The sequence below is a fragment of the Peromyscus californicus genome, unplaced genomic scaffold (assembly GCF_007827085.1).
Source record: "Peromyscus californicus insignis strain IS unplaced genomic scaffold, ASM782708v3 Scaffold_13__1_contigs__length_99412109, whole genome shotgun sequence".
NCBI lineage: Eukaryota > Metazoa > Chordata > Mammalia > Rodentia > Cricetidae > Peromyscus > Peromyscus californicus.
Window position 1 is genome coordinate 25,681,999 of NW_026294424.1, and position 25,716 is coordinate 25,707,714.

Consider the following 25,716-nt stretch of genomic DNA (forward strand, 5'->3'; position numbering starts at 1 on the left):
AATAAAAGCTAGAAATACAGCCTAGCATACACAAGGCCCAGGTTTCAATCCCTAGCACCACAAAAATACACAAATAATTTACTGAAAATAAAAACTGTAGATATGATAGAAAACAAGGTTCCAATGTTAACAATTTGATCTTTAATAGTTGAGCTGTGCTTATTATCTATAAATAGTATATATATACATACCATGAATATGTAAAAGAGTCCTGTCAAAGGTATCTTTAGGAGGACAAATATTCTTACATCTCTCATGAATCTTCTCTCTCTAATAAAAATACAATGAAGTAATAATCAATGCTATGTAGAAATATGATTATTCAAGCATCCACGTTTTACAACATAATTAAAATATACCAAATTACTTCTGAAACTTACTATAAAATCACTAGCCTCTGAACTTAAATACAAATAGAAACGGAATCAAGTATCACTATGATCTGTGGGACAGAGTTATAGCTCAGTAGCACACACGTGCCTAGCTTGTGTAAAGCAATGGGTTTTACCCAAGCATCAAAATAATGAAAGTTTCTCTTCTTTCCAGGAATGGCATTAAAAAAGACACATGGGAGAGTGGCAGGTGGAGACAAGGAAACACTTAGCCTGTAGAGTTCAGAGCTCTAGGAGCATTCTGTCAGTTACTTACTTACAGATTGTTTGGCAAGGCAGCTATACCAATGCATTCCCACCAGCACTGAATGAGAGCTTCTATTGCTCCCAATTCTTGCCAATACCGGTTCTGACAGTGATTTAGATTTCTACCACACTAACAATGCACAGTAGCACCTATTCATTTCAACTTGCAATTTGTAGGTTCTATATAAAAATACTTGAGAAAACTGCTTATAAATCATATATTATACATATTAAATGTCAGTAATATAGCCATATTCAACCTATTCCCATAAAATCAACAATGTAACAGGTGAAATAAAATCAGCTATATTTAAATTAAGCTTATAAGTTTAAAAATATTAAAAGCAGTAATTATAAAACTATAAATACGTATTGAGCTGGATAATGGCTCATGTCTATAATCCTAGTTACTAAGGAGGCTGAAGTGAAAGGACCAGTTGAGGCCAGTTGGGCAAAACAGTGAAGTAAGAGTTCAACACACACACACACACACACACACACACACACACACACACACACACGTAGAGTTAGCCTTCATTAATAGATACATATTTTCCACTGTGTCATTTGACTTTTTTTAAAGACTGAACTGGTAATTGAGATATTAATAATAGTTACTTGCTGAGTTAAAAGTGAGTGATAGGCCATTTCAAATTCAGCATTCAATTCTTGCATTCAGAAAGCACAATTTAAAGAAGCATGCTGAGATGGGCATGGATCAACCTCAGTACTCAGGGTGTACAGGCAGGCAGCCTTCTGTGAGTTCACTCTATGAGTTTGAGGCCAGCCTGATCTATATAGCTGGTTCAGGCCAGCGAGGGCTACAGAGTGAGACCCTGTCAAGAAGAAGAAAAGAGAAAGAAGGAAAAGAAGAAGAAAGGAGAAGAAGGAAGGAAGGAGGAAGAGAAGGAAGAAGAACAAGAAGAGGAGGAAGAGGAAGAAGAAGAAGAGAAAAGGAAGGAGGAGGAGGAGAAGAATGTTGAATTGGACATTTGTTTGGATACAGTAAAGGTGTCTGCTTAAGGTAGGATGCTCTGTTGTAGTAAACTGGAGACATGGGGTAAGTTCTACTCTGGAGATTATATATATATATATATATTTTCCCCTTGAGAACTTAATCATCAGACAATCTCTCAAGTGATTTAAGCAGAACTATACATGCTCTTTTTCTCTCGAAGTGTCCGGGGTGCGGAGGGAGGCCTATACTGGCAATTTACAACATTTCCTGAATTGCCTCTCTCCTTTTTCTACTTGTATTTAAAGTAAAGTTCATAAAGAAATAGCTGGAACATTGTCTCAAAACCTGTCTCCGGCCAGGTGTGGTAATGCAATTGGTAGGCAAAAGCGGCAGATTTCTGGATTTGAGGTCAGTCTGGTCTATATTGTGAGTTCCAAGCCAGCTAGGGCTACAGAGTAAGACCTTGTCTCAAAAAACACAGAACATCAGCAATTGCGCCTGGAAAGTGATATTCTCTTTCCACCTCCCCAAATTTTAATAAATTTATGCTGATTTTTGTCTTTCTCTTCTAGCTCAACTGTGGTCTTTGAAGTCCACCAAACACTTTCTGTAACTGCAGTCACTTGCTGAGGTTAGTCAGAAATGTAGAGACACCATCTACATGCCTACATTAGGCATCTACATGCCTAAACCTGGCAGTATCCCAACCTCAAAAAACACAGAGCAGCAATAATGTTCTTATGGTCGGAGCCTTCCATGGAAAAGCCTCAGAGTTCCACAGCAGTATTCAACACTAGGAGACAGATGAGTGAAAGGGAAGCTGTGCATCTCCCTTGGCCTCATATACTCTCTAGAAGCCAATGGAAGGAGAGAATGGATTTGGCCTACAGGAAGCCAAACGTGTATGTAGTAAGGGACGATGGGCTCTCCTCCTGTACAAACTCCCCACTTCTAGCACCAAATCCTGTGACAAATCACAACAAAGCAGATCCAACAATTACAGCTCAGATTTCAGAGTAAGTCACCATCTTCATCATCATCACCAGAAAAGGAGGCAGAAAGCTGAGGCAGGGTAAGATATATGAAGCTCTTTTTGTCTCAGTGACCATGGTGGCAAGAAAGGAATCAGTTTCTGTGGCTCTGTCCTTGAACATGCACCATCCTCATGATCATCACCAGAAAAGGAGGCAGTAAGCTGAGGCAGGGTAGGATATGTGAAGCTCTTTTTGTCTCAGTGACCATGGTGGCAAGAAAGGAATCAGTTTCTGTAGCTCTGTCCTTGAACATGTCTAGGATAGTTTTGTTTGTTTCCATGTCTTCAGGAAGCTCAATTTGTGCATCTTTTACAAACCATTTCTAGCTCAATACCAAGTGTCTTCCCATTATTGGTATCATACAAGTAGATCTTTGCCCAAGCTTAGATTCCAGTCTGGACATATGTAGAGGTTTGGCCACAGACCTAATCAGCACAATAGGCCTGTCAAACTCATCCAAAGCTTCCCCTTCACACTGTTCACCTGAAAGGATGACTGATGCCAGACTACGCTTTATTGGTTGAAACAGAAAGCTTAGGAAATCATTCCCAAGAGAACAGAGGTCTTTCAGTGGGCAATCCTCATTGTCTCCAAAGTCAACAAACAGAAGTCCAAGGTGTCAGGATACAGGATCCACACCAGGAATGGTTTACACACAAGGGTATTGCTAGAGCATACCCTACATGCCCAGCCAAATCTTCAGGCAGAATGTTCTCGTGGTCATAGTCATCTCATTGATAAGATGTATAATTGTAGACTGTGGAGCCAACGATTTGGATCCAGAAGTTGTTAGGATGTTAAAAACAGAAAATTAGACAACAGGGTACTGAAGTCATGACTGGGGATTCCCAAACACGGAAGCCTCTGGACTGGTACAGGCTCCAGACTTCAGAAAGAAGTCATTGTTAGGTTTATCTCAGGATCCCTCTTCTGTTCTTACAACAGCAACATCACCACTTCCACTCAGGGAAGAACCTCCAAAAGTATGGCCTCGGGCTACAACAATTTTCCACAAAACTTCTTCTGCAGGTTCGCCTGGCTGTTACTTCCTAATCTTCTCACATTGGCTGGCTGCTTACATTAGACCTTGGTTTCTGTGACATGGACAAGTCTCTTCTAAAGCAGTTCATCTCCTGAAACTGTCCCCAGTTTCAAATGCTTGCTTGCTGCAGTGACCTTCTGCTTCCTGAGATGTAGAAAAGTCTTGATAGTAGTAATGTTCCCTCTTAATTCTTCCTCACAGCTAATTTTGGCTTCAGGAGCCTTACAGAGAGAATGAACCATCTTATGGACTCTCCGAATGATTCTGCCCACAAATTTCTGAAGAATTTACAGCCGCGAAACAGTGGCATGTTCTCTGTTGGGCTCTGACAGATTGTTGCTTTGGCCTTGTACACCTGAACAAGGAAATTACTGATACGAGGCATTCACCGCACATGAATCCGTGCACCTGTCTGCTTCCACAGCTGTTTAGCACTGGCCCATAGCCAGCCGAGATGAGCTGCACAGTCTTTGGAGGAACCCCACCCTCTCTCTTACTGTTGTTCTCTCCAACAAGTCAGTCACAGTTCTCTGCTTCCACCTACACAAGCAGTCATAGGTACTGGTGCACTTATTGGACTCCAATGGCCTAGGGCTATTTTCTGAATAGTGGACAGCCCACTCAGGACATGTTCTACTGGACTGGCTTACACCCAGTCTTCCAGAGTCAGACATCATGTGCCCTGCCTCTCATCTCACTTGGCCTGCTTCTCCCTCTCACACCCTAACCTACTAACTCCCTAAATCTCACAGATCAACTGAGCTCTGCAAAACTCATAGAACCATTTCTCCTTGACAGGTAGGGTAGGGTCCCACTGAATCTTAACACTAACAAAAACCTGTAATCCTGAAAAATCACCACAAACCAAAGTAAAACAAATCTATTAAAATGTATCTAAGCCGGGCGGTGGTGGCGCACGCCTTTAATCCCAGCACTCGGGAGGCAGAGTCAGGCGGATCTCTGTGAGTTCGAGGCCAGCCTGGGCTACCAAGTGAGTTCCAGGAAAGGCGCAAAGCTACACAGAGAAACCCTGTCTCGAAAAACCAAAAAAAAAAAAAAAAAAAAAAAAAAAAAAAAAAAATGTATCTAAAGAAACACAACCCAGACAACAGAATTTGTATACATAAAAAATACCATGAAAAAAAAGAATACCAGTCAGGCGGTAGTGGTGCACGCCTTTAATCCCAGCACTCAGAAGGCAGAGTCAGGCAGATCTCTGTGAGTTCAAGGCCAGCCTGCTCTACAGAGCAAGATCCAAGACAGGCACCAAAACTACATGGAGAAACCCCTGTCATGAAAAACCAAAAAAAAAAAAAAAAGAAAGAATACCATGGCTTCGAAGCTTATTGCTCAAAAATCTACATGAATCAAACTAAAATTCTATTACTTTTGACTTGATTACAACTAGATTCAAGATTAGCTGTTACCTGAGAGATTTCCTGTTGATATGCTATAAAATGTTCCTTGCTGATCTGTGGGAGGTAGAATGAAGGTATGACTTCAGTGTCCACAAAGTCCAATCCCCACGTTTTTGTGAAGAAGTCGGATTCTCTTTTTGCTAATGTAGGATCATTTAATGCTGCTGGGAGATTTACTTTGGAATGATATACAGTCCATCTATGTTGATCTGTAACTAGAGATGGGGCAACACATAAACTATTTGAATCACCTGCAAAAGTAAACAAGACACCTCTGTAAAGTTTGCTCTATGCCTGGGAGTATATCCTAGAAAAAATAAAAATGCTTATAGTCTATTTTATATGCAATCAAACTTTTTCTCCATGGTAAATTATTAATAAAAGTCATCCTCATCATCCAGTATCAGTTATCAAAGGAATAAGAAACAAAAGATAAAAGACATGCAGAATTCGAGGGTTACAAATTCCAAAATGGGAGCATATATCTATTAATAGAAAATCCTTTCATTAATTAATTTCTTTAATTACAATTTCTCTCTTTTTCCCAAAACTAAAAATACCTCAGTTTTTCTTTTTAAAGATACACCTTTTTTTCCTGTTATATTATGGCAGGTACTCATCATTTAAATGTCCTTTGCTTAGCTTATAATCAGGTGACACAATGCTGCTACAGCATTAATCTTAAAGGAAAAACAATATGCAATAATCCTCATTATTTACAGATTTGTTATAAAAAGTTCTATGAGCACCTAACTAGCACATAGTGAATTACCACTGCTGGGGTCACTGCCCCTCAGGTCATAACATTGTCATCAGTCAGGAGACACGTACCCTTATCTTGCTTATGCTTCTGGTTAAAGACACTTATTTACTATCCATCAGTCATTACAATGTAGATTTCATGACTGTCCACATTATAAGCAGTGCTTACATGAAGCTTTCTTTCTACATGTTTTCTCCATAAAGCACAGCACAACTTTCCTGTGTTTAGTCACGCTAGACAGCACCTCAGGACTATGTTACAGTTCATTTTAAACAACAACGCCTCCAACAAAGTAACAACAATAAAACAAAATGCATAACATTAAATAGGCTGCATAAAGAATATTCATGGGCCGGGCGGCGGTGGCCAGGTGGCGGTGGCACGCACTCAGGAGGCAGAGCCAGGAGGATCTCTGTGAGTTCGAGGCCAGCCTGGTCTACAGAGTGAGTTCCAGGAAAGGCGCCAAAGCTACACAGAGAAACCTGTCTCGAAAGAAAACAAAAAAAAAAAGAAAGAATATTCGTTTCTAGGAGCTGAAACAGAAGCTGAAACAAGAGCACTCACAGTTGGGAACACCTGTATTAGGCAACTCAATTTTTTTTTTTTTTTACTGCTCTGTACACAACTACAAATACCACCAAAGTACAACAAATATTTAATATTGGAGTTAAAATACATTTTAGGGAATAGGAATATTTTTAAATACAGAATCTGCAAATAATAAGGACTGATTATACTACATTTTAACTACATAGCTTTCAATCTGCTCCTCCATTTTCAATAATTTTCCAGTTAACTCCTTTAATGGAAATTCGTGAAAAACTATATCCTAATTTCCCAATCACCTATACAGTTTGGGTTTTCTAGCATTATAAAATTTACTCTTTTGAGGTTAAGTATATGAAATATGACTACACTTTTTTTTTTTTTTTGGTTTTTTTCGAGACAGAGTTTCTCTGTGTAGCTTTGTGCCTTTCCTGGAACTCACTTGGTAGCCCAGGCTGGCCTCGAAGTCACAGAGATCCGCCTGGCTCTGCCTCCCGAGTGCTGGGATTAAAGGCGTGCGCCACCACCACCTGGCTGAAATATGACTACACTTTTTTTTTTTTTTTCGTCACATTGGGCTTTTTTATTGTTACCTATGCCTTTAAATTATAGGACAGCTAGAACCAACCTCAGTAGTACCACAATCCCGTTGTGCTGTCCTATATTCCTTCTTGTATGTATCAAAACTCATACTGAACAATGAGTTCTGGGTTGCAAAAGAGGATTTACTGTCGCATCTGTCTAGATGACTACACTTTTAATGATAACACAAATCATCAGAAAAATCCTTAAAAAAAAAAAAATTACCTGTGGGCTCCTGGGGACATACATCTGGCAGTGACTGCACAGGTCGAATGTGTTTTGCTGGATCTACCTCTTTTTTAAAGAAACCATCACTGCTGCTTCCTTGAGGCACTGGAGAAGATCTGTGGCTTGAAGCCATTGCATAAAATCACCACTCAACTAAAAAATAAGAAACAAATAATAATTAAGACACTACAAACAAAAATCTATCTATAGACATAATACACATTGCAAATAGTCTTTCAAAACCAGTAGCATTTTTTCAAAAGCCCTCCAAGTGTAAATACTTGAATGTCTGTTGTTATAGAATATTATTTTAAGTTGTTACTTTTGTTTATGTTGCATTTTTTTACTGTGCTGTGTTACCTTGCCTGTCTAAAACACCTGACTGGGTCTAATAAAGAACTGAATGGCCAATAGCAAGGCAGGAGAGAAAGGATAGGTGGGGCTGGCAGGCAGAAAAAAAAATATAGAAGGAGAAGTCTGAGAGGAGAAAAAAAAGGAAGAATAGCCAGAGGAGGAGAGCACTAGGGGCCAGCCACGCAGCTACACAGCAAGTCACGAAGAGTAAGATAAACAGAAGTAAGAGAACGGGAAAATCCCAGAGGCAAAAGGTAGATGGGGTAATTTAAGTTAAAGAAAGCTGGCAAGAAACAAGCTAAGCTAAGGCCGGGCATTTATAAGTAAAAATAAGCCTCCATGTATGATTTATTTGGGAGCTGGGTGGCGGGCCCCAAAAGACCAAAAACAACCAACAACAACAATCTGTGGTTAATTATAAAAGTTGTTCAGAACATTTAGTTTGCTAAGAAACTTATTTTTCCTTGTTTGAAAAAGAAATCCCACAGGTGAACATTCTTACTTATAAAAGTACAAATACATAACAATCTGTAACCAAAATATTAAAGATGAGACATGCCATTCATTCAACAAGACTACAATAATGACACACTACCAAAATGGCTAGTGCCTAAAGTTTTAAGTCTATTTTGCTGGGTTCAGATCTCCTCTCCAGTCCTCAACAGCATAACCATATGAAATTCCTTAACCTATGTGTACCTTTCCTCATCTGTAAAATAGATGAAAAAGGCTGTATCTCAAATATATCTGAAAAATTATGAGCATATATATATATGTAAATTTAATGCTATCTCAATGTTAGTGTTCACAGATTAGCTATTATAATTATATAATATTCATATTATGTAACTGAAACACAGTAATTATCATAAGATCATTAGGAAAAACTATAAATGAAACAATACTGCAACTCAGGCCCAAAGAAGTATTATTTGATTGTTTTGTTATGAAATATTTAGAGATTATCTAATTTAAGTTGTCTTATACTAGAGATAAATATAACAGGGCCCCCAAAATTATGTGCTGTTGTGTGATATTTTGTTTGTGTTCTGACAAATAAAGCTTGCCTGGAAATCAGAGGGCGGAGCTAGCCACTAGTTAACCATAGAGGCCAGGCAGTGGTGGCTCACACTTTTAATCACAGCACTTGGGAGGAGGAAGCAGGAAGATCAGGAGTTCAAGGCCACCCTGGGCTACACAAGACTGAACCAGTCTAAAAGAGAAACAGAGCTGGGCGGCATGGTGCATGCCTTTAATCTCAGCACATTTGGGAGGTGGAGAAAGGATCTCCGTGCCCTCCCTCCCCAATTCAGTCTGAGGATTCTGAGAGGTAAGAACTGACTGTGGCTGCTCCTTTGCTTCTCTGATCTTTCAGCTTTCACCTTAATATCTGACTCTGGGTTTCTATTTAATAAGACTAATTAGGATCATGCTTCAATATACTATAACAAATTAAAACAAAAACAAAAAACAAGGTGGAAACCTGGCAAATGGGAAAGAATCAGAACTATGGGGGGTTGGAGAGATGGTTCTGTGGTTATGAGCACTGGCTGCACTTGCAGAGGCCCTGGGTTCAGTTCCCAGTATCCACATGGCAGCTCCAGAGGATCCAACACCCTCCACAGGTACTGCACATACACAGTACACTGACATACATGAAGGCAAAACACTCATGCACATAATTTAAAAAAAAAAACTAAATATTTTTTTAAAGAGTTGTAAATAAGAAACAGATACAGAACTACAACCCACAGCAAACAGCTCATCTACTCAGACTTCCAGTTTGCTAAAAACTCTATTTCTCAGGGTTACCAGAATATCTGTCTCAGCACTTTTAGTACATGAAACACAACCAGTCAACCACCCCATCTACTTAAGACAGTAAAAAATTCTGCATTGGGGCATATGCCTTTAGTCTCAGCACTTGGGAGGCAGAAGCAGGAAGATCTCTGTGAGTTCACAGCCAGTTGGTCTACAGAGATAATGGGAGGGAGGGAGAGAGAGAGGGAGGGAGGGAGGGAGGGAGGGAGGAAAGAAGACGCTGCTAAAATACACAGACTATGGAGTCTCTAAAGGTATGACTACAGACCAACTACTAAAGACCTAGCTTTCAGGTGACAAGAAAAAAGAGGAACAGGTGAGTAAGGTTTAAACCTTATAAGGGGGAAACAATCAAATCAAAACATAAGGAATTATATAAGAATACTGGTCTGTTTACAATTCTATCAAGTCATTCTAGACTAAATTAATAAAGAGGCAATAACTAAAAGCAGTTATACTTGACTGAATCTTGTTCTTATAAAATGGCTTTAAGACATCCTTGGAACTTTTAATATGGATTGGCTATTGAATGGTATTTTGAAATCATTGATTTTCTTATTTGTATTAACAGTATTGAAAATATCAGAAATGTCTTTATACTTAGCATTAAAGATTTAGAAGTGATATACCTCACTATCTGCAATTTATTTTTAAATTATTGAGCAAAAAATTTGCGTAACAAATCTGACAAAATGTAAAAACAAAATATATTGAGAATTACATATTCTTTTGTTTTTCCATATGAGTTAGAATTTTCAAAGAAAAATTTTGAGGGAAGAAAACTACGTATTTGTAAAATATTAATTAGTACAAAATGTAAGTATGGGGGGAACTACTCAATTTGTAATCACTTTTTAATCTATCTCAAGATGGCATTATTGTATAACTTCAAATATGGAAAAACCTATCAAAAGGTTTCAAAGTTTATGTGACAAAAGAATTTTACCATATATAGAAACTGGAATTCCCTAAAAGATGAGGAAACAGCTACAGTGTATTATGAACATTACCTAGATAGCATGTAAAAGTTATTTCCTTCTACACTGTAGTAGTTACTGCCTAGACAAACTACAGATAATACAAAAATATTTAGAGTCAACTTGAAATTTTCCATACAATTGCCTATTGTACATAAGCTAATAGAGAAAGTCCATTTTATTTCTCTTGCCTACTATTTTGACTCTACACGAAACGTCTTATTAGAGCAGCTAAAATACAGCTATATACTATTCATGTCAGCATGCAAAATAATGGGCCTCATTGCGGCACTTTCATGCGGATGTGTCGTTCTCCTGTGTTCTCAGGTGTCCTCCATCTCTATGGAGCAAATACACTAATTCAATTTCCTTTCTCCTAGTCATCACAAGTGATACCTTACTGTCCAATCTAAACTGCCTGTCCTGTCATTCTACGGACTTCTACAGTCCCTCTGCTTACAGTCTAAACTACTATGTGTAGAGTTTAAGATTTATCTAAGTTTTCACCCTATTTTACTTCATCTCAAAAACTTTTATAAATTATTACTTCCCAAACAAATCTCAAATTTCATTAAGCGGTACTCAAGACTTTTACAATTGAATATTAACTTGTCTTCCTTTTTTATAGTCTCATTCCTTATTTCCTGTGAATAAACTCTTGCAGAAAAAGGGGCCTAATTGTCCTTTAGGATGATGTCCAGGCTACTTTGTCTTGGGGAAGGCTGTACCCTTCTAAAATATTTATACCATCTTCTCCCTTTTCTCCCTTAAAAGGTCCAAGTTTCATTTCTAGATTACACAGCTAAAGAAAACAAACATATACATATTTAAAAATGTGAATAAAAATAATTTCAACATTGGCCTATAATCTCAGCAGCCAGGTGTCAGGTCCAAAAGAAATTCAGGACAAATGGCTATCTGTGACCTATCAGCATACCAGAGCCCATGCTGGCCTCCAGGCTCCCTCAGTTGTGGTGGATAGCTGTTCTAATTATGTATGACCTTGAAGCACTGCCTTTAGAGAGGCAGCAGGTAACTGCTACACCTGCCTATGACCTTGAAGTACATGCCCCTGAGGTGTGGTCGCTCGGGGACCCTTAAGACCTGGGATGCATATACACAGCGCTCTCTTTGCTCCCTCATGGTTTGGATGCTGAGATGGACCAGGCAGATCTTGGACCAGGCAGAAGATCAGCATGGACCACAGCTCTGTTTTTCAGGCTGTAGTGAGTTTTATCTTCTAATAAATTCCTTTGCCTGTTATACAGACTCCATAGATTTCTAGCAATACTCAGTATCAGAAGTACCTGTTAAACATTTCACAGCCCATGCTGGCGTCCTGGCTCTTCTCACCCCACCCTTACCCTAAACTTCTCCAGCTCATGAGCTTCCCTCCCCCTAGTTCCCATTCCCTTATAACCCTGCTATTTCTGTCAGCTATGTGCTCGCTCTCTTGGCCCCCTCTCTCTTTGTAGTCTTCTCTTCCTCTCATAAAACCATTTTGTGACAACGCACAATGTACAGGAGACACAACAGAACGTTAACAGTGATTTTACTCTGCCTAGTGGGATAACAGATCTCTCCTGACAACTGTCCCATTTCTAAACATATCATTCCAGCCCTTCATCCCTCTGATCCAAACTAGTACTTTGTGATCTTCATAGTACTTTTTCATGTTACAGGGGACTTATTTATCTTGTTTCCTGCCTTCCCCACTATACTATAACAACTTACATTTGCCTCATTTACTGTCCTGTACTACACCTAGCACTAAGTCTACGCAATTTATAGACTTTGTGAATGTTCACTAGATGAACAAATAAATGATTACTGTGGAAAGTTAGGTAAGGCTACACGTGCCATTAACAATGGCTCCCATGGATTCATATATATTCAAATATAATATTAAAACCTAAGTCTATAATATCTTATATAATAGTACTTGACTTTCTAAAAGTTGATTCCAGCTATCTTTCCTGAAACATAATACAATGCTTAAGAAAACTGGTCACACAGACTTAAGACATTTATCATTTACTAGTTGAATAACATCTGATAGCTTTCTTACCTCCAGACATTTCAGTGTCCTCATTTACAAAAGGAAATAACACATAGGAATGTTGTAAGGTTTAAGTATCTTTTGTAAGCTCATGACACAATAATTGGAACACGGAAGACAATAAATAACCTCAACTACTACTGCTAATACTGTATACATCTTAGTTTTAAATAACAAGAAAACATTTGCATTCATACTTCCCCGTCCAAACATTTACACTTTAACAACATGGATTTCCATTTCTTTGTTTAGTTCCAGTCTTGAGACTGTAGGTGAGGGGTGGGTATGGAGACAAGAAACAGCAAAACCAAGGGAAGAAAAGCAGCCAATCACAGAACAAAGGTTCTCACTGCATGCCCATAAAAAGAAGAGAGGGAGAGTATTGGAAAGCAATGAGGAACCCAGAAAGGGGAAGGAGAGAGAAAGAGCAAATCAACAGACCCAGAGACTATGAGGTACTTTAGGCTTACGCCCCAACCTGAGATCAAGACGGGACTAGGCAACAACCCAGTAAACTGACCTACAAGAGGGAGTTGCTTCATATCCTACTCCTGTATCAAATGTTTTTTTTTTATCTTGGGGAGTTAGGAAAGAGATCAGCTGAGACAAAAACTAGATTGCTTCACTTCCACATCTAGTTCTAAGGGTTTTCTGAAGTCTCACATCAAAAAGGAGGTAAGGTATATATTATTAATGAATAAAACAAAGATGTTATGAAAGGAAGCGATCTAAAAACAGTAAAAATTATATCATCATCATCAGAATTTTACTAAACACTATATAGTTCATAATTGATTGCCTCCATTCAGATTATTTTGCTGATCTTCAAAACAATCTCATAAACGCATTTATAGTAAATACATTATATAGTAAAAGAAATAGGTTCAGAAGTAACTTGGTTTCAAAAGGTAAGTAATTATGACTACAGGATGTGAATTCAGACTTTCTGATCTAAATTCCATGCTTGTTTCTACATCACACAGTCTCTTCAGTTAAAAATAAATTAATTTCACTCTTAAAACCATTATTTACGTTTTCCCTTTGGGGGGAGCTTTCTGAGACAGTCTCACTAAGTAGCCCAAGTAGGCCATGAGCACTTTTATTAACATAAGCTGGCCTAGAACTTACGAACTGCCAGCCTCAGTCTCCCTAGCATCTGGAGCATGGGCATGGACCACCACACCTGGCTATGTCTATTCACATCTAATCTAGAAAAGAATTCTAGAAGACTCGGACTAGACTCTTTCTTCAGGGTAACACAGTGCACATTTCCATCAGTGTGATGGATTGTAGTCTTGTGAGCAAAGAGGCAATTCTCCACTCAAACCAGGAAAACAAGTTACGATGGGCAAACACCCTACTACTTTCAACAAGAAATGTGTCCTGAATTTGAAATAACTGACTTATACAATCATCTTTCACCACATGCCTATTTGTAATTTAAGGCGATTATAAAGTTGAGATCCCCACTCCCACTGAGCTAGACAGTGCTAGCTATTTAAATACAATTTTAGATTTAAATTTAGGAAGAATTTAAGGGATGCAGGAAGAGCAGTAAGGATGAGTGAGGTCAATTCTCACTGCTTAAAAAAAAAAGGCAAAAAGTAGCACACCTGATTTCCACAAACTTAGAGTTAACTGATACATATAAGAAAAAAATGAATAACTATACTTGCAATGTCCTACCAAAAGTCAGTTTGGCAGAAGTCAGGAGAGGTATTTTTCAACAGAAGTCCTCTGCCCACCTCTTCTCTCCACCATATTTTTTTCTTTAATCTCACCTTTAGTTGGTTTCTTGAGGTTTGCCTACAAAATTCTTAAAATATTTCATATTCTAAGAAGTACTTCCCACATTTCTTAGAATTTTTTTTTTGTTTGTTTGGTTTTTTTTTGGTTTTCCGAGACAGGGTTTCTCTGTGTAGCTTTGCGCCTTTCCTGGAACTCACTTGGTAGCCCAGGCTGGCCTCGAACTCACAGAATTTTTAAGACCAATTTCTTGTAAATGGTATAGGTGAAGTTTCTTTCATGGAACTGAGACACAAATAACAAACTTCTACACTACTTAAAATTTACCAGCAGGAAGAACCTGCTAATCACAAAGGACTTCCGATTTAACTGCACATCACACACATCACATGTGATTTCAATACTGAAGCTAAGAGTTAACTATAATGACACGGCTTTCCAGAAATGCTAATAATGATCCGTTGGATACTGCGGCGGTGCACACCTGCCACGATGTCAGCACCGACCCGGCGGTGCACACCTGCAATGTCAACACCGACCAGCCACAGACCCTTCCATCGACAGTGATGGGCAACGGTGGTACAGAGCCTGTGGGAGTCACAACCAATATCTGGTTTGATTGAGGTCCACTCCAGGAGACGGAACCCGGACCCAACACTGCTTGGGTGACCCAGAACCCGAGACAAGCTGGCCTGCGACCTAGGTAAAACCCAACCCTACTGTTCTCCTGAAAGAACGCAGCAGTAAAAAGACTCTAATGACACTGCTCTACACATAGATCAGTGTCCTGCTCCTCAGAGGAGCCTCCTTTTACAGCAGATGGGCACAAACGCGGAGACCCTCACCAGACAGTATACAGGGAATAACAGACCCTAAGTGAGGTGTCCACCAAAGTCCCCCTCTGGGCTCAGGGAACCCCGTGAAAGAGGAACACAAAGAATGTAAGGGGATGGAGGGCACCAAGACAGCAAGGCCCTCTAAGTCAACACGATCAAAGCTCCTGTGAATCCAGAGGCTGAGCAGCAGACACAGGCCCACACAGGTCTACACCAGTTTAAGTTTTTCTGAGTGTGGAAAAGAGCAGGTCTCTGCTTCTTGTGCCCTTTCTTGGGCTCTTTTCCTTCTGTTTTGTTCAATTCCAACGGTTTGGCTTTTGTTTTATTACATTATATTTTATTATTATCTCTTAGAAGCCTGGTTTTTTTGTTTTTTGTTTTTTTTGTTTTTTCAAGACAAGGTTTCTCTGTGTAGCCTTGGCTGTCCTGGAACTCACTCTGTAGACCAGGCTGGCCTCGAACTCACAGAGATCTGCCTGCCTCTGCCTCCTGAGTGCTGGGATTAAAGGTAGGCGCCACCATTGCCTGGCAGAAGCTTGTTTTCTAATAAGAAACAGAAAGGGTGGATCAGTCGATCAGGATGGGAAGTAGGGAGGGAGAAACGGTAATCAGCATATATTATATGAGGGAAAATACCTATTTTCAATAAAAGGGAAAAAAGAAAAATAATAAGAGATAATGTTGGGTAGAATAAATTATAAATAATTATACTGGAAATGTAAGTTGTCTTTTTCCACTTTCATGTGTGTTGTGCATATGTTGGTGTATGTGTGTGACAGTACATTCATGTGTGTGAGAAAACAGAAGCCCAAGGTTGATGTCAGGAATCATCATCCACTGCTCTTCCATCTTACCCACTGAGGCAGGCAGGGTCTGTCAATCAAACCTGGAGATCACTGATGTGGCAAGTCTCCCTAACCAGCTTGCTTTGGGGATCTCCTCCTACCTGGCATCTACTCATTTAAGTGGGACTTGAGGATCTGAACTCTGATAAAATAAATGACAATTCATATGGCATCCTTTCCAGGAAAAAATTTTTATATAATTTAAATTTTTAAATTAAAATTAAATACTATTAAAAATGAAAGTGATGTCCTTTTTTTTTCTATAGCACCCGTCAAAAACTCCTAACAAGTATTCCAGTAGTTACTAAAAGTAATTCATAGTCATAGGCTTACTCTGTCTCTAGTATGCAAATATTGAGGACAGTAAGGTCAAGTCAGATGAAGACTGAATATATAGGCTACTAGATTTAGTGAGCAGGTCTTTCTTTTTTTTCCAGAGCCACCAAGTGAGTGCTGAAATGGAAGACAAACTGCTAAGGAGGTGGGCCGCAGGGTTGCCAATGAAGGGGATCAAGAAGCAACAGCTCAAGGAGACAGGCTTGATGAACAGAATATGGATCTGATACCTGAACGTTTTTTGGAGTGGAAGGATTGGACTTATGAAGAGATTGAAGGTACTAGAATTGAATATGTGAGCAGTGAGTTAATCCTGAAAAGAATAGACATCTATATTCTATGTCAAGAACATAGGAGTTATGTATATATAGCAACTGGGGACATTTTTATATGGAGAGGAAAAGCCATCTCCGCAGCCTGAGAACTCTTTCTTCAGGAACTTGTCACCACAGGGTCCATGGTGATAGAGTAGGAAGATGAAGTGAGAAAGTGCACACAGCTGAGAATATGTAAGTGTTCAGTCTATGTCAAATAATGCTACCAAGTCAATGCTGAAATTCTTAGATGGCATGACTGTAATCCTGTAGACTAGTCGTATAATTGGAAGATATATGTTTGAAAATAGGGGAAACATCTACACATTTGTGAAAAGAAATTTGTGGGAGTGTGGGTGCTCACTCCACTCGTCTTTCAATTGACCTATGGATTAAAAAATCTTAAATAATAAAAAGTAATGGCCAAAGGACTGGAGAGACGGCTCAGTGGTCAAGTGCACTGACTGCCCTTTCAGAGAACCCAGGTTCAATTCTCAGCAGCCACTTGGCAGCTCACAACTGTCTACCTCTACTCCCAGAGTATCCAATGCCTTCTTCTGGTCTCTAAGGGGACCGGACACATGCATGGTACAAAACTGACAGACAAAACACTCATACACATAAATAAATTTGTAAAAAAGTAAAGTCAATGCCAGCTTACTGAGAACTGAAGGATAAAAACTGAGTCAGACAATGGAGGAGAAAGGAGTGACAGGAAGCAGTTCTAGAAATGGCGAACACTATGTGCAGAAGATTTGGAAGAAAAAGAGAGTCTACTGCCAGGTACCACAAATAATTCAAAATGCCTTAGAAAATTACATATTTGGGAATGGGGGGATTGTGGAGCACCTTTGAGGTATACAGGTAAGTTAGGAAAGGAACTTGTACATCTTAAGGGAATAAGAAATATGAATTTCATCTTAACTATAAAAGAAAGTTAGAAATAATTTAAGAGACAAATGAAATGACCAGGTTTTCCCTTTAGAAAGACCAATGACTACAGCAGAGGGGAATATTAGAGAAAAAGACCAGGAAAAAAAAAAGAAAAAAACAACCACAGACAGAAATCTTGCAATAAGTTAACTTCAGACACCACTGAAGTTAGTCTCTAGAGTAACGAACTTCAGTTATGTTGATGCATTAAGTAGTTCTTCTGAGGGAGGAAGGCAGGCAGGCAGGGGCAGACACATAGTACTTCTCCCTAGGCTCTGCCATTGTTTGCTGCTGTGGAATCGTCCTTCTGCACACTGTGAAGATGTGCTGCTCTCATCGTTAATAAAAAGCTGACTGGCCAATGGCGAGGCAGGATTTTGGGGGCAGAGAGAATGTTGGGGAAAGGGGCAGAGTAGGAAGAGACACCATGAGACGCAGAGCAAGCAAGATGGGAAGTACATAGATGAGGTAAATGAGCCTGGGGCAGCACATAGATTAATAGAAATGGGTTAATTTAAGTTGTAAGAGCTGGCTAAAAACAAGCCCAAGCTGTTGACTGAAGTCTCGGGCTGGGAGGTGGTGGCACACGCCTTTAATCCCAGCACTCGGGAGGCAGAGCCAGGCAGATCTCTGTGAGTTTGAGGCCAGCCTGGTCTACAGAGCGAGATCCAGGACAGGCACCAAAACTACGCAGAGAAATCCTGTCTCAAAAAAAAAAAAAGTCTCCATGTTCCGTGTGTTTATTTGGGACTGGCTAGCAGGACAGAAAAGTCCACCTACAGTTCTCTACTTTGCTACCTCTATACTGGGTTTGATAACTTCTATATACCCCTCTCTAATTTGTTCTTCTGAAACAACATTCCCAGGGTATGTTAGAACCTACAAAGCATCTTTAGGCTGATGCTCTCCCAACCGAAACTATTTGGCTCCCCAGACACAGCATCTTACTACACATAAACTCACTTACATGGACAATAATTTTGTAATGCAGCAATTATCAATCACACTCACAATTTTCTAGATGAAAAAATTGAAGTCCAGAAACATTTAATAATTTAATAATTCGCTAAAGTCTCATGGATAGTAAATAACAAAGGTGAAGTTATCGTTTATCACCAATTTAGCTTATTAAAAACATCACCTAAAAGTCAAGCACAGTGGCACAGGTCTATAGTCCTCATACTCAGCAAAGTCCAAAGTCAGACTGGTCTGCATGCTAAGTTCCAGGTCAACCACAAGTGTATAAGGAGACCCTGTCTCAAAAGATTAATTAATTAACTTTAAAATTAATTATCTTTTTAAAAACATTAGTCAAAAGTGAGACCCAAAGGAGAAGTAGATTCATACAATAACATTGTGTATAAAATATGAAAATGTATGGACATTTATTACATACTACATACATACTTGCATTCATACATTAATATTCAAACATTTGGCGTCTTTCTTGTCAGTTACCAGGAGGTGGGGATGGGGAGTGTGGTGAAGATAGGATCACTTGCTAAAGAAGATAGTATCATATATTTCTAATTTCAAAAACCTATGCAATAATAATCAACAATTGAAAACACAGTAGTTCAGATTTCCAGTAATATAAGGCTGACATTTTAAGGGGAAAAGGGTATTTTTCTTTTTTCTATTTTAAATGTATTTTATTTTATGTGTATGAGTGTTTTGCCTGCATATACATATATGTGTACCACATGTTTGCTTGGTTCCCGAGAAGGCCAGAAGAGAGCATCAGATCCCCTGGAACTGGAATTATAGACAGTTGTGGGTATTAGGAACTAAATTCAGGTCCTCTAGAAGAGCAGCCAGGGCTCTTAACTACTAAGTCATCTCTCCAGCCCCAAAAAGGGTATCTTTCTCCGGATTTTAAAACTGAACAGACTCAAAAATATCTACATTATCTCAAATTCTTTCCTTTTGCTTTGTCCTCAACTGCTATCCCGCTAAAGAGAGTTGCTAGATGATTTAAGCATTTCTCTAATCCACCAACAATACCAATTGGACTACACAGCAATAGATCAAGCCCTTACCAGACTCATACAGAGCATAGGCTTCAACAGTATTATTATTCATACTTTGATTCAGCAGTCTGTTCTGGGGGGGAAGAAGGGTGTCCTATGCATTATATAACACTTATTAACATCCTTCATTAGATGCTACTATGATGATCAAAATCATCTCCAGACACTTTCAAAAGTTCTGTGCAGAACAAAACCATGCCTGGAGAGCTACTGCTTTAAATGTTAGGACTCCAGAACTTTAAAAGGGAAGCCTCCAAACAGCCTTGTTAATTACAATGGTTTAAACTGTTTTTAAATTGTGGATCTTTAAAGACATTAACAATATAAGATCTGATCCAACTTCTCACTAACTGACCCTCAGCTCACCAAACTAACTCTTAAGGTCACCAAAGCCATTCATGCTTTTTTTCCTCTTTCTCCAAACCTTAGAACAACACAACCAAATAGTCTATCAGTTGTTTACAATATTCTTTATTCTGGAGATCAGCTGCTTACTCCCTGACCCAAATTAAAAAAAAAAAAAAAGTAATGTAAATTGATTTTAAAATAACTTTTCAAATTAACAGATTTGATGTGCTTTAAAGCATTTTCAAAGTTTTTTACAACATGGGTTTCATCAGCACAGATAAGCTCAGTCAGCACTTGTTCCTAATGTTGGAGGAATGTCCAGTTCTTCCCCAGTTATGATAGCACGAGGTCAAATACACACACACACACACACACACACACACACACACACGAATCTAAACAGCTCCAGTATCCAGCTCGTCCCTAACCCCATTTCATGACATATACGCACATCACAAACAGTTCCAGGCCAACTATCCTGAAGATTCAAGTTTCTACCCTTCAGATTTCTTCCTCTGGTCTCTGCTGTTGAGGCAAGCAGGAAGTAGGCCAACAGTGACCTTTAAGGTCTTCTCCAACTTAATATTCCAGTATGCCGCAGCAAAAATCTTTCTCCAACTTCTCACTGACTGACCCTCAGCTCACCAAATTAACTCTTAAGGTCACCAAAGTCATTCGTGGAATTTTTTTTTTTCTTTTTCCAAACCTTATACAGACACAACCCAATAGTCTATCAGTTGTTTACAATATTCTTTTTTTATTTTGGAGATCAGCTGCTTACCTGACCTCAAATTTTAAAAAGAATTAATATAAATTGATTTTAAAATAATTTTTCAAAAAGCTATGATTTCACATCATTTATGTGAAAGACCCACATTAAGCAAATGTTGAAATAAAAAGTAGATTAGTAGCTGCCTGGAGGTGAGTGGAGGTTAGATGAGAAAATGAGGAGTAACTGTTAATGGGTATTAAAGGGTTAAGGAGAGGGTATTCAAAAATAATATAATGGTGATGATCACACAGTAAATATACTCAACACTGTAAGGAAGGTTGCTTGTGGTGGAGCCCCTTTGCTATCATTCACAAGGCCCTGGATCACAACTACAGCACAGTTTAAAAAAATAAGTAAAACCAAAATACCACTGGATTAAAATGGATGAACTTTACAGTATATTGTTAACTCCATAAAGCTGCTTTTAAAAGAGTAGAAAAAAAAAGTTATAGCCAACTTTACTGACAGGAAAAGAAGTGTGATTGATAATAGGTTCTGCAAATTGTCCTTTCATTGGTTATATAAGATCTAATTGTAAAAAAATTCTTATTCATAAATAAAATTTAACTTTTCCAAAACATAAATATATGCAAATTTAATCCTGTTTTCCTGGTAAACTTTAGAGAATTTTGCCAGTTATAATTTTGAAAACAATGAAAAACATTTTAGAAAGCCAAAAGCTGTAGTAACGAAACCACAAGAACAAATTATATGAGTATCAACAAAACACGGATAGTGTTTACAGTTTGGGAACAGACTGTTACTGTGACAGCTCTACGGTTGCCAGAACACAGTTTAAAACTAGCCAAATCACAATAAAATTGTAAGCATCTAATGCCCTAAACCACAACTATCAGGTACACACTGATCAATTTTACCTAATGATGATCAGTGTAAAGCATCAATAGCCACTTCTAGGAAACTGAACTCACTGTAATACATCATCCCATCTGTTCCATCCTGCTAGGAAATCAAGGTATCTTTCCAATTAGAACTCCCCATTTATAAAACTGAGTAGCCATCAAAATCCACAGCTTAAGTTATCACATATGTCCTCATATACTACAAATAATGTATCGTGATAGCACCTACCCAGTGAACATTTATTGTTAAAACTGGCCTGAGTTTAAGAAACCAGAAATGGAACCAATTAGAAAACAGAAACACTCCAATTTAATTCTTCGAAAGTAAAAACAGCCTCTATAAAGACCAAAAAGTAAAGTTGGTTTAAAAAAAAAAAGGAATTTTTAAAAACATAAGTCCTGATAGGCCAAAATTCTAAAAATACCACCCTAAACTATACACGGACAGGCCAAGTGGCTAATTATTATGGTCAGGCAAAAGTTCCCAAACAACCCTCGGAGATCAAGGAGGGCCTGCCTTTGCATCCATGCAGACAGTATGGAAGAAGAAGAAGAAAAAAAAATTAATTATTTAAACTGCAAAACACCGAGTTGTTCTGTGGGTTAGTGTTCTCCACGGGGTTTTGATTTTATTCCAGGGGCTCCGAAGGGGGCTGAGGGCCTGGCGGGGAGGACGGGGAAAGTTTGAGCTCAGCGTCTTGGAGGAGTGGTGGAGGAAGTTGCCGATCCGGGATCCGGGAGAGGGGCGAGGGGACCAGAGCGGCACCTGCGGACGCCGGCAGCGGCTGGGGCACAGCTGCCGGCCCGGAGCCGGGGAGTGCCGAGAAGGAAGTGGTGGTGGCGGGGAGAATGGAAGCCCCGGCGCGGTTGCCGGCGCCGCAACTCGGCCGGCTCCGGGCCCGAGGTCCCGGAGGGGGTGGGGTCCCGGCCCTCGGGGCACCGGGTCGGCAGAGGGTGGCCGCGGGGCGCGGGGCCGGCACCTACCTGCGGTCCCGGGCGGCAGCCCCCAGCCGAGGCCTAGTGCACCGCCGCCTCCATCCCTCCACGTCGCGCCGAGACTGCTGCTCCGCGGCCGCCGCCGCCGCCCTGCGCGCCGGCCCGAGCCCGGTTCCCGCCTCCGCCCCGCGCCTGCTGGCCGGCGGGCCCGGGAGCACAGGGCCGCCCTCTCGAGCCCAGCGCCGCTCGGGGGCAGAGCGGCCGCGGCGGGGCCCCTCACGTCTCGCCCGGGTGTCCTGTCAGCCAGCAGTTTCCCCCGGGTCCGCAGCGCCGCCTCCGCCGCTGCTGCTGCCGCCGCCTCTCCCACATCCCCGGCCTCCAGGGGAGCCGCCGCCGCCGCCGCGCCGCGACCACCGCCCCCGGCGCCTCAGCTCCCCGCGCCGCGGCCTGCCTCACGCCACCGGCCCGGCGCGGCTGGGTCCTCGGAGAGCGCGCCGCAGGCCGCCGCCAGGCCGCCGCAGCCCCCAGCCCACAATCCACCGCGGCTCCGCCGGGGCGGGAGGGCCGCGGCCGGACCGCGGAGGGAGGAGGAGGGAGGGAAGGAGGGAAGGAGGGGGACCGACGCGGCCGCCGAGCAGCCGGCGTGCCCCGACCGGGGACTACCCCGACCGGGGACTACCCCGCGTGGCTGCCCCGCGCCTCCTCGGTCGTCTCTCGGGACTGCGCGGCTCCTCACGCCGCTCCCCCGGCCCGGGCTGTCCGGAGAAGCCGAGCGTCGCCTCCTCCTTCCCTGGCGGGCGGGAGCGGACCCCTGCCCCCCCCACCCCCCCACCAACCGACTCCCAGCCGCCCACACTTAGTAAAGCACAAGCTCCCGCCTCTCCTTCCCCCCTCAGCCCCTCACAGTAAGTAAACAAACATGGTTCCGGCTCCAAAATTAATGCCTCTCAGAGGTTAAAGGCCAACTCCCAAGAACTCACTGGCCTCCAGTTCTTGAGGCCTTTTGAGGCTAACCCCCCTCACCCCCAATTTCAGACCTTCAATCACCTGTCACATTTCCCAGGCGCTTCAATCAGTTGTCCCTGGCCTTTAAAAGACTGGAGAACTTGGCTGTGTATGCTTATTATTAAAAATCTATTTGTGATTCCTAACGGCACCTCCGTTTTGCTGAGTTCAGAGAGGATTGCTATCTTAAACTAGTAAAAATACGGTCTGCAAAATAGGGACTGTCTTAGATTTATATATATACGTGTATATATATAAATACATACATATCTGTATGTATGTATTTAAGTCCCCAATCACCTTTGGTGGAGTCAGGAGACTTGGGACTCAAAGAGACCACGGTTTGGAAAAAAGAAAGAAAAGCCTTAATTGCTTGAGGGTTTCTCTTAATTTTATGAAGATCTCATTCCATTTTGAAACTATTTTTTTGCCTACAAATAAATTGCACACATTTCAACAGTCTACTTTACAAAGCAAAAGTGAAAATATAACTCAGTAGTTGACTGGAAAAAGAAACTGATGCAAATGTCAGTAAGTCGCTTTGAAAACCGCTAGCAGTAAACTATAAGGTAGTTTACTCGCCAAAAAGGTATGACTGAAGGACAGAAAGGACAAGGAGAAGGGAACACACACAAGGAGAGTGGCAAGAAAATTCCTACCTTGTATGTTTTTGAATTCAGCTCTCTACAAAGGAGCCAGGCCCAGTGGAGCACCCCTGTAATCCAAGCATTTTGGAGTAGAGTCAGGAGGATCAGGAGTTCAAGGCCATCCTCAGCCCACATAGGGAGCTCAAATCCTGTCTGGGCAATGTGAGACTCTATCTCAAAAAAACAAACAAACAAACAAAAAACCTCTACAATATTATAATAAAGAGGGTGAGAAAACACCCAATAGATAATAAATACGTGTTCTAGTTTGCTTATCAATTGCTGTGATAAAACACCGTGACCAAAAGCAACTTGGAGAGAAAAGGTTTGGTTCATTTTAGAGGTCACAATCTGTCACTGAGGGAAGTCAGAGCAAAGAGTCAAGAACTGAAGCAGGGAGGAAGGAAGAGTGTGGCTCAATGGTTTAGTCCCCGTGGCTTGCTCCATAGGCTTACTTTTTATACCCCAGGACCATCTGCACCACGTCGATCATTAATGGAGAAAGCGTCCCACAGACTTGCCTTCAGACAATCTGATGAGGGCAATCCCTCAGTTAAGTCTTTCTTCCCAGGGGACTCCAGTTTGTGTCAAGGTAACAAAAAACAGCACACTGTATTTAACCACAAAATTTTCTTAAAAGTCCTCTTTAATCCTCGATCTCTTACAAAACGAGATGAGTTTACACTGAAGCAGAGTGTAATGATTACCAGGGGTTGGGCTGAAGAAATCCCAACAGGAAGGTGGTCAAATGTACCCCCTCTAGGTTAAAATGAGTGAAGGTTAGTGGTTTGTTGCACAGCATAGTAGCCCAAGTTAACAATATATATTTCAAAATTACTAAGAGTAGATTTTAAATATTCTCAACTTTAAAAATAAATTAGTTGAAGAAAAGATTTGTTAGAGTGATTAATCACACCCTCTTCAAAATAACAAAATCCCCAGTTGTTCCAGTTTGCGCCTGGACTGACTGATGAGAGCCTTGGGTGTTCCCCAACCCTGGAACAAGACAGACCGGTTTGTCCCTACTGTTGATAACTTGCCACGAGAAGAAGTATTGTGTTTGGTTCTTTTCCAGAGCCAACAAAACATTTATTTATTTATTTTTTATCTTGTCACAGGACAATTAGTAAGCTGAACTCTACACAGAAAAGCAAATGTTGACCATCAGCTGTGCAAAACAAAAACAAATTGCGCAAGTAATTTGTTTAACAGGAAAGTTCAAAATAATAGATTTGGTTGCTATCACTTGAGTCATTTTAGCATCAGAAAGAAATGCTAAACTACAAATATGTGTAGTGTAGATACACTATTGGTGCTCATTGTCCAAAATCAAGATCACAGAAAATGAGGAAAGGCTGGTAGAAGATGCTGCCCTCCTTAGCTACAGTATTACTGTCTACTTGGCTTTTTTTTTTTTTTTTCCTATGCTTGTTAATGATCAAAAGGAACAGAAACCTTGTTTGAGACAAGGTATCACAATGTACTCCTGTCTGATCTAGAACTTGCTATGTAGACCAGACTGGCCTGGCCTGGAGCTTGCACATTATCCTCTCGCCTCTGCTCCCAAATGCTGAGACCGAAGGCATGGGCCCTTGCTCCCAGCTAAATAAGTCTTTAAAAGGGGGACAGGGCAGGGAGGCTGGAGAAATGGCTAACAGTGTTTGCTATTCTTGTAAAGGAAGGGA

The 25,716-nt window shown here is 40.7% G+C and overlaps 1 protein-coding gene and 1 non-coding gene across 6 annotated transcripts in view; both read right to left on the bottom strand.

The window, feature by feature from the left end:
- Window positions 1-22,542, bottom strand: part of Vps54 (VPS54 subunit of GARP complex) — an 88,711-nt gene extending 66,169 nt beyond the window's left edge. For 3 of the 5 annotated variants that reach the window (XR_008217424.1, XM_052734732.1, XM_052734729.1), the window contains exons 1-4: window positions 22,428-22,542; window positions 7,207-7,362; window positions 5,100-5,341; window positions 192-270 (exon numbers count right to left, since the gene is read on the bottom strand). Coding sequence is in view for 4 of the 5 variants with exons in the window: in XM_052734732.1 (XP_052590692.1) it covers window positions 192-270; window positions 5,100-5,341; window positions 7,207-7,342 (457 nt within the window). In the remaining variant the exon portion in view is untranslated. Of the gene's footprint in view, window positions 1-191; window positions 271-5,099; window positions 5,342-7,206; window positions 7,363-14,650; window positions 14,755-22,427 lie in introns of all 5 variants that reach the window. The other 2 variants (XM_052734730.1, XM_052734731.1) reach the window with 2 other exon arrangements.
- On the bottom strand, window positions 7,060-7,188 carry LOC128109190 (small nucleolar RNA SNORA40). Its single transcript, XR_008217730.1, has one exon. It is a non-coding gene; the product is annotated as a small nucleolar RNA SNORA40 (small nucleolar RNA).
- Window positions 22,543-25,716: the final 3,174 nt, after the last annotated feature.